At 35.1% G+C, this 14,499-nt stretch overlaps 1 protein-coding gene across 1 annotated transcript in view; it reads right to left on the bottom strand.

Annotated features, from left to right (window-relative positions):
* Positions 1-2,072: 2,072 nt before the first annotated feature.
* The window catches only part of TBC1D19 (TBC1 domain family member 19), a 48,105-nt gene continuing 35,678 nt past the window's right edge, over positions 2,073-14,499 (bottom strand). Inside the window, exons 14-21 of the mRNA XM_005142873.3 lie at positions 12,729-12,813; positions 10,381-10,425; positions 9,132-9,164; positions 6,641-6,750; positions 5,324-5,415; positions 4,469-4,584; positions 3,446-3,516; positions 2,073-2,456 (exon numbers count right to left, since the gene is read on the bottom strand). Of these exons, the coding sequence (XP_005142930.1) occupies positions 2,382-2,456; positions 3,446-3,516; positions 4,469-4,584; positions 5,324-5,415; positions 6,641-6,750; positions 9,132-9,164; positions 10,381-10,425; positions 12,729-12,813 (627 nt within the window). The 3' untranslated portion in view covers positions 2,073-2,381. The remainder of the gene's footprint in view (positions 2,457-3,445; positions 3,517-4,468; positions 4,585-5,323; positions 5,416-6,640; positions 6,751-9,131; positions 9,165-10,380; positions 10,426-12,728; positions 12,814-14,499) is intronic.

The raw sequence follows: 14,499 nt of genomic DNA, 5'->3' as shown, positions 1-14,499 counted from the left end.
TGGAGCATAAAGCCTGGGTATGAGAAATCTAGCCAAAGACACACGTTGTTGACCCACCCTGGCTGCAGAGCAGCACAAGGTCACCTGCTCAGCCACCAGGAGAAATGAGGGTGAGGAAGAGGAGTTTAAGTTCTCCAGTGAGGAAGACAGAGGGGACACAAGGGAGAAGAGAGACTGTTAGGATGAATAACAAGATGTCAAGTCAGAGGAAAACAGGCTGTATTCTGTTAGTCACAGAACTGCTTGTTCACACAAGAACCCAGCAGCCTCTATCTCTGCCTACTTGTAACATATTCAAAACTATCAAAAATGAAAAAAATAAAGAGGGGAAAAAAACCTGCTCAAAAATCCCAGTATGGAATGTGTCAGAGTAACATTCAGATTTTACACCATGTACTTGCACAGAGCAATGGGAATTAAGAGGGTCAGCAGGGCTCCAAGGAATCTCCCTTGCTATTTAGTAAACACTTTTAATTCCCTAAAAGACCCTGGTAACCTTGTAATGACCTTACTGAGCCACACTCCTTGTGACTGCTTTGTAATGTTAAAATTTCTGAAGCACTAGCCAATTTTATGGATTTTAAAATCTGCAAAATGCAGCATTTTTAGAGGTAGATATGCCTTGTGTTGTTCTGAAGAGGAAACAAGGTCTGTGGTTAATACACAAACATCAGCTTATATTTCAGAGTATCCTGAAGTATAAGCTGGAATTTAGGAGAGCAGAGACTACTCACTTCTGTCAGGAATTTACTCTGTAATCTTCAGTAAATCACTTAATCTTTCTATGCCTCCCTTTCCCATATATAAAACAAGGTAATACTTGCTGTTAAAACCTGTCACTTGTGTCCTCTTTTTAAAAACTAAATGTCATAGAAAAGCCTCTAGTTAAATGGTTAACACCATTTATTACAAATATTTAGGAAAAGATCAATTCCCTTTCTTATTTAGAACAAAATTTCTCCAAATATTCTTATTCACCATGTCATATCTGTTAAGCAGTCTGCTTCTTTATATAAGAAGTAATCATACTGAGCCCACAACTTTACCTTTTAAAAAACTAGCCCTGTAAATTTACTAGCAGTCTATTAAAGTTTCTTACTACATTATCCTGACAGAGACAACAAGAATCAGACATAAAGCTCATAACCCTATCTGAGACTACAGCTTAGATCAGCTGGCAGATAACTTCTGAGGAAATTATGAAGGATTCATGTTTCACTGTCATACATTCAGTATGTATGACAAATTATGACAACTACATGTATGTAAATTAAGTGAAGATAAAAGTCCTATGGCTGTGGCTTTATGACCCATTATGTTCTTTGATTTTGATCCTTCTTCAGGTATTAAAATATGCTTTACCAAATCAGATTCCAACTTTGTTATTAAACAAATCAGTGGAAAAAGCTGGAAGACCTCACAAAAAGGTAAGATCACAAGAGACAACGAGCCAGCCTGACCGTGTAGTGACAATCCGTCACCCATCAATGAGTTTGGATTCTGAACTGAAGGCTGAGCTGTTGAATCAGAGAGACTGGAAAACCGGCCAAGGCCTAACACTGCTCTTCCAAAGAGGGTGTGGGGCATGGTGAAAGGACTCTTGGCACTGTTCTCGAGGGGAATATTTTGGCTCATGCAAGGACTGGCTCCAATAAGCTCTGAAGGAAGCTATGCTCAGGCCTTCTCTGCAGGGGAACATATTTTATGACACGGGACCTTTGATGGGATGCTGGGTAGGACTTTTTAGAAGACGTCTGAGATAGCTATATACCTAACTGAAGATGAATGGGGAATGTGTGACTACATCTCTGTATATGAAAAGAATGGCGGAAGTAGCTAACATGAGAAAGAACATGGAGAAAATTTCTGAGAAGATTATAAATCAGAGATAACAGAACTGGTGCATGATCCTATCTTTTTCTTAGAAAATGATAAATTCTTAAACATCAAAAGTATCTTAATTTTCTCAGTTGACAGTATTTGAGCTGATATCCTCTGAGAGCTTAAAAAAGTAATTTCATATTAAAAGAGACTTTTTAGAACTCCAACATTAACATCACAGAACTCAGGTCACAAATTGCATTTACTTTATTTAATTTAGTATTACATGCATTTTAGACACTGATTCATATTGTTTAGTTGCGCAGGTAATCATTCTCAATGTATAGTAATAACCATTGCTGCTATGGTGAAATTCAGTAGCATGCACTGCCCACACTCATGTGCAAAATTACTGTTTTCAGTTAGAAAAAATTAAGGTCATGATTTCTAAATTAATATTGTACATACAGCTTAATTTTGGTTTTATGCAGATATTGCATAGTTGATGATTAGCTTCTCAAGAAAGGCAGAAATTGTAGTACCAGTATGGCTGAAGCAGATCAAGTGACTGTAGCAAACAAGAAGATTTGAAGAAGAGGCATAACTTTCAGGGTTGAAAGGTCAGCAAGTACAGCCTAGGACAGAAACCAAAAAGGCTGGTTAAACTTGACATTTGAATCGAATTTCTTTAAAGCAAGTCAAGAAGTCAGAAAAAGATTAAAATACTGACTACAATACTACTAAGGATTAGACTCATACCTGGCTAGGAATAAATGATGCTGTTTTATGTTAGGGTCTTATTGCATTATTTTTCATTCTAACATTTCAAAGAAAAATATATTTATGTATATAAACCAAGTAACTTTATTTTAGCCTTTAGCCTTACTTCAAATATACATGGCATCATGGGTGAATAAGGGGTCTAACATTTCAACTCGCTTCTAAAAATAATTGAGAATTAAGAACCCTTATCCTGTGGCTTGGCTAGTACTTGTGAAGTAAGTCCAATGTAATGACTCAAATAGTCAATTTCTTCTCATGAAAGTATGTTTAAAAAAAAATAAATAATTCATCACAAGATCTCAAAGTTTGAAAAAAAACAAAATACACCACCAGATTTTTGAAAAAAAAAAGGATTTTGACAAATTACTAGACATAAACAATAATAATCTTCATCTTAGTGACTGAATTTTCTTAATTTCCCATGACAGTACTCACAGTGAAATTTCAGGTTCAATATTGACATAAGTAATCTTGTTAAATTTGGTAATACGAAAAAGCGCAGAAGGAACTACATTAAAACATACTGAGGAAAAGAGGTACAAGCCTCTACAATATTTTAAAAAGAACATAACCCACAAACACAGAAAAAAAACCCCTAACCGTACAAAATTATTTGATAACACTGCATTTTTGTAGCAAATGTATTCTTTAATTCCCTCTTACTCCAGAACAGCAGTGTTGTGTACTGCATATTCACAATTTCCTTAGTATTTTATCTAAGGTAAGAATATGGGCAGAAAGATTTGCACTATATACCACGTGCCATATGAAGCTTAGGTTACTCTTGTTGGCAAAGCATCAGAAACTATTTCAATCTCCTCCAAATGAAACTTATCCTTACTTCAGCTGCAGCCAGTGATGTCACCTCCATCAGGTTGACTGCTCGGAAAGCAAACACAGCAGCTGCCAGGACTGAAAGAAAATGCCCAATATTTAAGTTGCTGACCTGGTTAGGATTAATACTGTAGGTAAAATACCAATTCTTACTCCCTTAGAGTAACTATTTTGATTCTGAGGAATAAGATACAATGGATGACTGTGGCTGAGTTTCATTGGCTACTCTTCAAACCAGACAGGAAAAACACAATGTTCTTTCAGAAAAGTCTGAGCGAAAAAGCTTGAGTTTAAGATGAACAGCTTTTAATTAAAAAGGACAAGATGGTTTACAATTAGTTAATTTCTAAACAAATCATTTTAATGTATTTAAATAGCAATATTTCATTTGTATTATGTAACATGAAAAAGCTCATTTATTTGGACTATCTTGTATAATTATATCTCTCTACATAGCTGTCTGATACATGCAAACAGGAACAAACCATTTTCTCTTCTATTTACCTACTTTGTATTTAGAAACTGATCCAACTGAAGATATATGTCTTCTTTAGAACCCCATCTTAAGCCTTGCCTAAATCCTGGGACAGTATTTCCTTTATTAAAAAAACTACAAAAACTTCAATGTCTCTTAAAAGATGGGACTTCAGAAGAAGAAATAAAAAAAAAAAAAGGGGGAACTCTCAACTGCTGTAAGTACTGAAGCAGTATGTGCCAGAGATGAAGAACATGAATCGTGTTATTTTGTGAAAAGTGATGAATTCATTTATTGTTATCACTGAGGCTGGGAGAACATCTTGTGTTCTGTTCAGAGCACTTTAGCGGTAAAATACCTCCCGTGTTTTGGTAGAGATGGAGTACTTATGCAATTCTAGCTTTCTAAAAGTTATACTCTGACATGTATGTAATTTGCTTTCAGCATTCAAAAAGCAACTATTTTCTTCTTGTCATAAAATACACTGAAGCTAACATGTATTTGCCTTACATCCATCTGTACTCAACATGCTTTGCAAAAATAATTCTATATTACCAGCAAGAATTTCTAAGGAGTTGTATCCCAGGATCCTGTCCCACAGAAGTAAGAGCTGATCTGTGGCTAAATAACCAGAAAATGCTCGTACCATCCATTTAAATGAAATTCGCAGCCTGCAAAAAAGTGATAAACAACAGATATTATATTTGTCTCCCATGGACAGATCCTCTATAAATTGAAAATATTTATTATTCTTCTGCATTTCTCTTCCAGGAAGAACAACCATTTTCCCTTGCTGCTTTAATTATCAATATTGTCCTTTGCAACAGCCATCAGAAAACTATTTAGCATCTTATTTGATAAAGTACTGATATTATTAAAATACTCTGACCGAACAATCACATTAGAGGGATCCTCGCCTATTATCGCCCCAAAATGTTTCATCCTTTCTGCTATTATGCTATTATGCTAGGTAACAATTGTAACAGCAAGTTTTTCAGGTTCTATTGCACTTGGTGCCAAGAGTACACTACAGAACAATAGCATCTTGTTCCCTCTCCTCTTCCAGTAGCTTCTGCTATAATTAACACATCTGTGTCTTCTGTATATTTCCTATGTAAGGAAATAAGTCACTTAGCTCCACCAGATCTGACATGAATAACTGCAACTTAGCTGAATAATGCAGCATTTCTCATAGAGCAGTTCTCTCTTTTTCACAGAACATACCGAAGAAATCCACAACTCACACAAACATTAGAAAAAGGACTCCAGCTGACTTTTAAGGAAAAATGGCACATCAATGTTTGCACTTTCAAGTAATTTCCAATATATTTAAAATCAAAATACTACAGAACAGCATTTTTAGAGCAATGAATCTGCAACATTTGTAGCAAGTCAGAAGGAAGTACTTACGGCTGAGCCCCAATTTCTCGAAGGTGATAAAAGAGCTGGGGCAGATGGGTTTGTAGAAGAGTTTCAAAGAGCAAACACAACGACACAATGCCCTAATGAAACAAGATCATATCCTGAATACTAACACTCATCCTGTCAATCTGAGAAAACAGTATCAGCATGTAAGTATACATGAATTGTTAACTGAATCAATAAAACACTATTAATGATATAATATACAGCTTAGGTAGACAGGGCACAAGCAGCTCTAATGCCTTCAGTCACTAAAGGCTTGCTCCTACAATTTTATTTATGTATTCGGAACATAATATGTTGTGATAGTCCCTTTCAACTCTAAGTTACTTATGGTATTTGTATGTCAAGGTCCAAGTACTTAGTGGGTTATTATAATATGACCTACTTGAAATATTTCCACCTTGACGAAATAAATCACAGTTGCACTAAAAAACAGAGGATGGGAGAAAGAGTATCTGACAATCAAAACAAAACCAGCAACATGGATAACTAGAAAAGAGTTAAATTCAAACACATTCTAAGATTTCTGTTACTAGTTACCATGAAAATGAATAGATTCCTGATTGATCCATTTCTCTGCAATGACTGGGAATGCACAGCCTTGAAATGGTATATCAAGGAAAGGATTAACCAGGAAATTAATTTATTTTAACCAGAAAACATTTTCAAAGTGCACTATAACTATTCAGTAATTTGTGAGGGAGAAAAAAAATTATCGTATTTTGTTGTTCAAAAATAGAAGATAAACCAAATTCTACATTTGTCTTATATTCAAGAGGGCTGGTCTTTGTCAGAAACATAACCAAATTATTTAAAGTCATCTGGTAGTGCTAAAAAGCACTTGCTGTCACACTAAGGTACTTGAGATAAAGAAACAGACATTAACATGATATCACTGAAGCATTATCTGGCTAGATTTTAATCCCTCTACCCTGGAAAATATTTAAGTGTGCACTTACATGTCATTGATTAAAATGGAAGTGAGTATGAACTCATGTGACTTCCAGAACCTAAGAAACCCATTACATAAATATTTGACTCACAGAAAAAAAACCCAAACCCTTTGAAAATTGAGAACTGTACTATTTTAAATTACATAATATTCTATAGCAAAGACTAACATTGATGTAGAAAACCAAAATATCAAACTTGGATTTAACTAAAAATTTTTCCAAGCTTGCTTGAAGTATGTTATTATATTTAAAAGGATGTATTTCAATCACATAGAAAATCATGTCACTGCACATTATTGTTCCATAGCAAACAGAATATCGAGTGGGTTTTAATTCCTAATGAACTTACAGAGGGATGAGAAGAGATGGAATGGAGTCTGAAGAAAAAACGCACATACATCTCACGGAATATCTGATACAATTTGGAAGGTTCATGGTACAGAAAACAAAGTGGAGCAACTGAAAGGATAAAAGAATTATAATTGACTCAACACTGTAAACTGCTAAAAGAGTTCAATGATTAAGTGAAGTATGAGGAAAAACCAAGTAATTTATAGTAGTACAATTTACAAACACAATACAAAACCAATTATTCAGAAAGAAGTCTTTTATATCTATCATTTGAAATAAACAGTTAAGAAAGGAAGCACAATACATTCTAGGTAATAGTTCTATATATTTCAAGAATCTAAACTAAGTAAAACCTGCTTACTACAGTGTTTGCTTCCAAAGCAATAAGGAATATGCCTTAAGAAAACTTCCCTGGGATGTAGGGCAATGGTATGTTGAGCAGTGCAAGTTTTTGATTTAACCATCTGTAACTTCCAATATGCCCTTTGGCTAGTGACCGTCTCCAAATTGGTTCCCCATTTGTAAGACTGGAATAAGTTTACTGCTTGCAAATGGATGTTGTGAAAAACAAAATACAAAATATAGCTTTTGGTTGCTACAATAACCACATAAATATGACAGACTGATACAGAGACCTATTTCTTTCTTGTAAAATCTGAAAACCATGGGCATTTGGTAGTTTACAGGTTAGAAGTATTTTAGTTTATCTGATTCAAGGGAAGAGATGGCTACACTTGTAAACCAGCAATTCTCAAGCAGCAGTTCTCAAACTTTTTTTTCAATCAGTCCTTTTCTTATTTTTGTAAAAATCTCTCATATGACAAATCTGTTGTATGCATATGCTGCACAAACATAATCAGTTCCTTCTGATTGCTACTCCATTCATTCAACGTACGTTTCACAGACAGTTCTTCTATATACATTTCTGTAAACAGCCTTTTTATCTGTCCACTCATCACATCTCCTGCTTCATTTTAGAGGTGCATTTGCTATGGATGACAGCTTACATTTTAATAAGCTCAGTCTCTGTCTCTACATTCACCTTTCCTTCCAGTTTTATTTAAACAAAGCTAGGGATGTGGATACATTTGTCTGCATACCTATGTATATATATGCACATAGATATCTGTACTTTTACATATGTCTGTACACAAACACACACACACAGAGGTGTATGCATGTGTGAATTCATTTTCATATATATATATCTTGGAGAAAGTGGCTTAATAGAAAATAGTGGTGTGTATGAGAGGTGAGGTGCTAAGGTAAGGTGAGATACAGAAATGTGTATTTACGTAGGGGTAAGAAAAGCAGAGGGTATTACTAGATTGAAGATGGAGGTGGAAGATTTGGCAGCATGCATATGTACATAAAGACCAGGAGGATAACGGAACAGTGCCTGACAGTTGACACTCTATGAGCATATGCATGCAAACATGCAAAAGGGTACAGGATTTACATAAAGGCCCAGATATTTCCTCTTAGCATGGAGTACATAGGATGCTCTGCTTGTCCCCAGCTACGGCACCCACAGCCTGAAGTGACACTACTGTATTTCTGCTGCCTTGTTTTCCAGCCTCCCTCCTACTCACAAGCAGCATATTCTGAGCCCTTGCGAAAAGAGAGGACAGGACGAGGGAAGCAGCTCCCACTCAGTTTGAGAGACACTGTTCTCAAGGGCAAAGCCAAATCCAAACATTTTGAAAAGCAGTTTCACACAGAAAGAGCAAAAGCCCCCTAGTGAGTACCTAAGGAAGAGTTTGTAACTAAGCTTTTCACTACCTCATAGACTTACGATTCCCTACTCAGGTTCAAATTTATATTTCATATTTAATTGCCTGGTTTTAATGATGATGTGATCATCAAACATGATTAATACCAAAATGTAGCATTTTAAGTATAATCTTAAAATCTGCTGGCTCTGTGCTCCCACAAACACCTTTCATCAATCTAAGGAAAACAGTGAAAAGCTGTAACAGTCTGAATTTGTTGGACTATTTCTGCCTTGTCACCTCTGAGACCTGAGGAGATTTTTCTGCTCTTTTCCTAGAAATCTTGTTGATACTTGAGTTGAGTTGTGCAGTAAAGTAGCAACCATTCTATTACTTAATCCTCCTTTAACATCTGTTGTAGGCAAATGGATACAGTAACTGGTCTTTCACATAATTTGTTTTCTTAAGGACTCTTTTCATAGGTAAGGTGTTTTACCCAAAGTGAAACACAAGAAAACAGCATTCTGTCAACAAACTGTATCCCTCTATTCACATACATTAAGATGTACAACTCAGCTGTTATCTCTCAAAGAAGGAACTCCCACAAGGTAGCAAGCTGTAATGCAAGTAAACAGAAACAGCTTGGAATTTTTAAATTATATAGAACAGTCTTCATACACAAACAGATAACGTGCAAGTGGAAAAGTTGCAGAAAAATACAAGTTTAAACTGCAACATGATACAATGGTTTTAAGAGTTTATGAGAGTCACACTTACCATACATAGAGAAGCCGTGAAAAGGAATTACACCTACAAAACACAAATAATTCTTTTTTGTTCTTTCATATTTCTTTTATCCATGTAAAAAAAAAAATGCATTTCCCCCCTAAGTTTCTAGATTGTATTCTACCTACCACAGGAATAAAATATTTCCTTATAATGGTACCTGCAGCCTTAGATCTAAATCTTGTTAATATTTAAGTGCAGGAACTGTATCACTTACTTTAGTACAACCAACTACATGCTTAAACACATGCTATAGTTCCTAGAAAGCCAAGTAAAGCTCTGTTTCCACGAAGTTACTACATACAAGCTTTGCTGAAATTACAACCTAATTTCAGATAAATGACAACCTGTGAATGTCATGTACTGACAAGGAGTGAGCAGGAAAAAAGGAGGCCTCTAGTGATTCATGTAGTACAAGAGCACTTGGCAGTTGTATGATGACAGTTCTCCTTTCCAGCTGATCTTGGCTCCCATTCATTAATTTTCATATAGGACCAGTAAAAGGAAGCTGCTTTGGCAAGAGGTCATAAGGACAATGCTTCATGGCTACAAAGCTGCAGAGAACTTTGGAGGCAAAAATGAAAGAAGGGAGAACAAAAGTATGTGTTACAACTGGCACAACTCACACGAAGAAAATATAAAAGACAAGGCCAGAGACACAGATGCAAGACTGGTGACATACTGTCCTGAAAGCAAGAGCAAAGAGCTTGAATTTAAAATGCAGATGCAGTGTAAAACCAGGAAAAGGATTCAAGAGGCACGGATTGAAATGGTCAAAATAAGAACTGAAAGAATAATTTTACAACTGAAATAACAGTAAAAGCAATAACATTAAGATTATATAGATAAGCTATGTCTGAATTTTTAAAATTAACACAAATTTTGAAAGAAAAATACTTTAACATTTGAGTACTGAAAATCTGGGGGTCAGAGAGTTTCAGCAGGTGTCATTCAGATCCTCCAAGTGGTGATACAAGACTGGAAGACAAGCTGCTGCACCAGAAGCTGTTTTCCTGCTCCTTCCCACACACATAGACAAACTCTGTATGTGAATACTAAAACCAACCTGAATGTTTTTTTGGAGTAGCTTTAGTCCATCTTACTCCTTTAAAATAATGAATTTCAGAGAATTACAGCAAAACATAATTTGTAATAGAAGTTAATATGTATTTGAGGAAAAGAGCCACAAACCTGTATCTTTTCAGTCTACCACTAGAGGAGGCAATAGCATAATTCTTACCGTTTGGAGGATAGAAAACGGCATATTCTTCCATTCCAAGTTTTCCTGTGAATCATCAAACCACAAATAAAATATGATTAAACTATTAAGAGGTATAATGTTTTAAATTAAAAAGGTAGATTATTAGTTATAGTGATAAAAATAATCATTAATTACATTATTGATCATTTTATCATCTTTAGAACAAGCAAGAAATGCAATAGGACAGGTACAGTTTTAGATATAAACCTAAAATGCAGCACCAGTGAGGGAGGATGACAAACAGCAAAACAGAGGAGGAAGATTTCAGCAATGCTATCCCATAATGATTTTATCTGGCTGTATCTTAGAAGCTCTGAAGGTGTTTGCTGCAAACCTTGAAGCCACTGAAGCTCTATGAGGGTATAAGGTTAAGGGGTAAATCTGACATGTTGTGGCAGACTGACCTAGCTACAGAAAAGGTGTTTAAAAAGATCTAAGACCAGATAAAAAAATATTCAAGACTTCATTAAGCCTGCAGCAGAGAGGAAAGATAGGTGGTATAATTGTGATACAACAAAAAATACCTAAGTAACCTGTTGAATACAAAAGATAAAGTCTAGACAATCACTAATAGTACAGACTGACTATATCACTTTTTATCTTCCTTTCAAAATGAACATGTTATATTAGTTAACCATATTTTAACTACAAAACCTAATAATTTAAAACCCACTATTCAAAAATAAACCATTTATTTAGACATATAAAAGCAATTTTAAGCATAATTACAACTAATTAAAACCTAATTATTTTAGTTTTAAAATTAGAAAGTTCAACTAGAAAATGTAATTATTTATATGAAAATTTATAGAATATTCAGAGGTTTTTTTAGCTCTCTGTAACATGTTCACTGTATGCAGAAGAATTTAGTACAGGGAACTTTTGTAAGGGTCAATGGAATCTGGATGCAAGATATTTTCCTGTAGCATGAATTGACTGAATTAAACTCAAATTCACCCTGAGAAGCTTTGCCTACTACCCCATGAAAATAAAATCCAGTATTTTCTAATTACAGAAATCAGTTGTTTCATTAAACTAAAAAACATGTTTCACTTTTCCTTTCAAAAGTTTCCTTGCTGTACAGCCAGGAGCTGTAATCTGGAAGGACAGTATTTTTAGCATATATCACATCTCTTGGAAAACTAGCCAAAAATAGGACCAAGAAGCCTTTTGGATTTGCACTACACATGTTCAGCAGAGCTTTAGATTTCAGCAACTTCATTCCACAGATTTTTCTAGGACTAAGTAGGATGTTCCCCATAACTGCATTTCTGGGCTGCCATGGCTGCCTGAGCAGAGAGTCCAGGAAGACCTGGGATCCCACTGCTGTTCTGCTCTCAGGTGAGCCTTTTGCTTGTTCAAGAAATAGGTAAAGAAAAAGTCCCTAATTCAGTTAAAGAGAGAGGAAAGACCAAAAAAGCAATGAAGTAGGAAGAAAAAAAAGATAGAAAACAAGCATTGCCTCTAGTGACATATGAAGCAGTAAGAGGAAAACTGCCAGCACATGTCCTGCTCAAAAAAAGTACTTGGTATGGGGATCCCATTTGGATAAAGAAACTGGCAGAATGCAGAAGTTTAAGGTACAAGGGGAGTGGGGAAGGTGACTGGATGGCTGACTAATTCAAGAAGGAAGACAAAATTAGGAATCTCTCGGTAAAGCCAAGGCAGGTGAGGATCTAAGAAGCAAGAAAAGAGCCCAGATGCAGCATGAGAAGTTAGCAGAGAAGGCAAGTAAGACTGTTAAGAAAGACTCACATAAGAACTTAAACCAAAGAAAATCCAGCAGTAAGCTGACACTCTGGAAGATGCCATGGTTTATAAAAAATCAGCATAAGTCTGCTTGGCAAAGCTCTACTCTCCCAGACCTTTCAACAGAGCCCACAATTCTCCAGCAACATGTTCTGCTTCTGTCTACAAGTATGTTCAAAGCATACTGCTTTGGGAAGATCACATCCTACCATCACTTCCAGTTCTAAATTTATTGAAGTTGCAGAGGACAACATTGTGTATTTAAATTTCTGGCTCTGATGAAGGTAGATGTAGTCAACAGTTTACCATTATTGTAAGAGTTACATGTTCAATTTATTTTGGTAAAACACTGGAGAATTATACGCATAAAACTACAATAAAAGAACATTTCAATCTGGCCTTCATGTGATCAGCTTCTAAACTGTCATAAAAGAATCAGTGCTGATGTCAACTGGGCACATGAAGTATTTATAAATGTTCTTTTAAATGTAGTTTAAATAATCTACATCTTAATCATCTACATTTTAATCATCTACATCTCTACAATCTCTTTTTTAAAACAACTCAACTCCTTTTACCTCGTATGTACGATTTGGGTGGGGTGGCACTACTGTAAGTAAAGTGCTCCAATACAGATGTATCTCGGGAAAAACAAAGTAATACCTGTTAAAAAAGACAGCATATAAGAATCAGCTGACTTACTGGATTAACAAAGCAATGACAAATACATTTAAAGACCTGCCTGAATTAGCACCTAATGTATGCTAATATGTAAACTAATAAGGCTGGAAGCTCTTGACCAAGTTAATTTACTTTCCTGTTCAAATTTCCATGCTTGCTTTGAACTTGCCATGATTTTAGCTTCACATCCATTTGTTGTCAGTAAAATATCCTCATTCTCCAACCTTTTTCTTTACCTCTCAGCACGGGTTTATCCCCTTCTGTTACATCATTAGTGACTGTGCATGCACCTGGCTGCTTTGATGACTATTAGCTTATTTTTCTATTCAGTTACTATGACCTGAGGAAGTCCTAGTAAGTGAATAAGCAAATGAAACATTTCTATTTTTGCACGTGTGCAGTTCTGGAAGTCTGATCCTTACATTTGCTTTTGTTCTCAGGAGCTTTACAGAATGCTTGCATGATATCAATATTCTTTCAAAAAGCATAGAGTATAATTTTCACCTCATATCCGAAGTTCTGAAATGAACATTGTATTTTGTAAAATATATTTGCATTTTTTATTGTTTACATAAACAAAAAAGCACAGCATTCACAGGAATGGAGTATAAAATTAAACAGTGAAAGCATTCATAGGAAAAATATGCAGTTGTAAAAGTGTAATAATTAGTATTGTACTTTAAAATGTTCATGTTTTCATGCACCATTAAGAATGTACACAAGAGGGCAGAAGTAAGACTTCAACTTGCTGACTTTTTTGCCTACCTTAAACCTCTGCTCTTAGAGATTTTAACTGTTTGTTTGCTTTAACTGTAGCCTTTTAACTGTAGCCAAGGTGAAAAGGTAGAAACATTTTAAATGGTGTTTCACTACATAATTTATTGTGAAGAAAAATTAATGGCTTCTTCCTTCAGCTAATTATTGCAAGCATTTACCAGGTAACAACATTTGCCAAAAGGAAACATGCAAAACCAAAACACTGACATCTAAACATTCTTGCTTTTATCAATTTTTTATGAAAGCAGGTCATATTTTGAGACTTTTTCTTCTTTTGAATCTTAAAACTATTTCCCAGATGCAAATGTCTTTTAAAAAATAAATAAATAGGCTCTTTATCTCAAACAGTTTAAGCTAAATATTATTTTTGTGCAATATACAGTCATTTTTGTAGCTGCCAAAATGCAACTGACAATAACAATACACAGGCAAATGTAATTCTCTGTATATGTTAACTGAGGTGAAAGAGAAGGAACTAATCTAAGAGGGGCATTAATTATCTACTCTCATAGAGGAAAGAATGTAACTTTCATTTGAGGCCCCCCTTTTTAGGAACACAGTGTCCAGTACCAGTATCTGGAAGTCTTTAAGACTCTGCATCTGTACAAGAGATAGACTGTAACTCAAACATAAGTTATGACTATACCTAAAAACTGTGTGTTCTTTCCATGTACTCATCATGCAGGATGTAAGACTAAAGTACTCAAATGGAACCTCTGTCATGAAAAAATGAATTTAAACATGTATTAATCCACATACTATGTTTCTAATTCACAAAATGATAATGCTAAAGAAAGAAATTACACAAACCCCGTTTAAGCACAGAAATGTTTGACAAACTATTGGACATTTATAATCAAAATTGAAAACTATGGGTCTCAGAGGACTGAC

Source organism: Melopsittacus undulatus, chromosome 7 (assembly GCF_012275295.1).
Source record: "Melopsittacus undulatus isolate bMelUnd1 chromosome 7, bMelUnd1.mat.Z, whole genome shotgun sequence".
Classification (NCBI taxonomy): Eukaryota; Metazoa; Chordata; class Aves; order Psittaciformes; family Psittaculidae; genus Melopsittacus; species Melopsittacus undulatus.
This window is presented reverse-complemented; position numbering and strand designations above follow the sequence as displayed.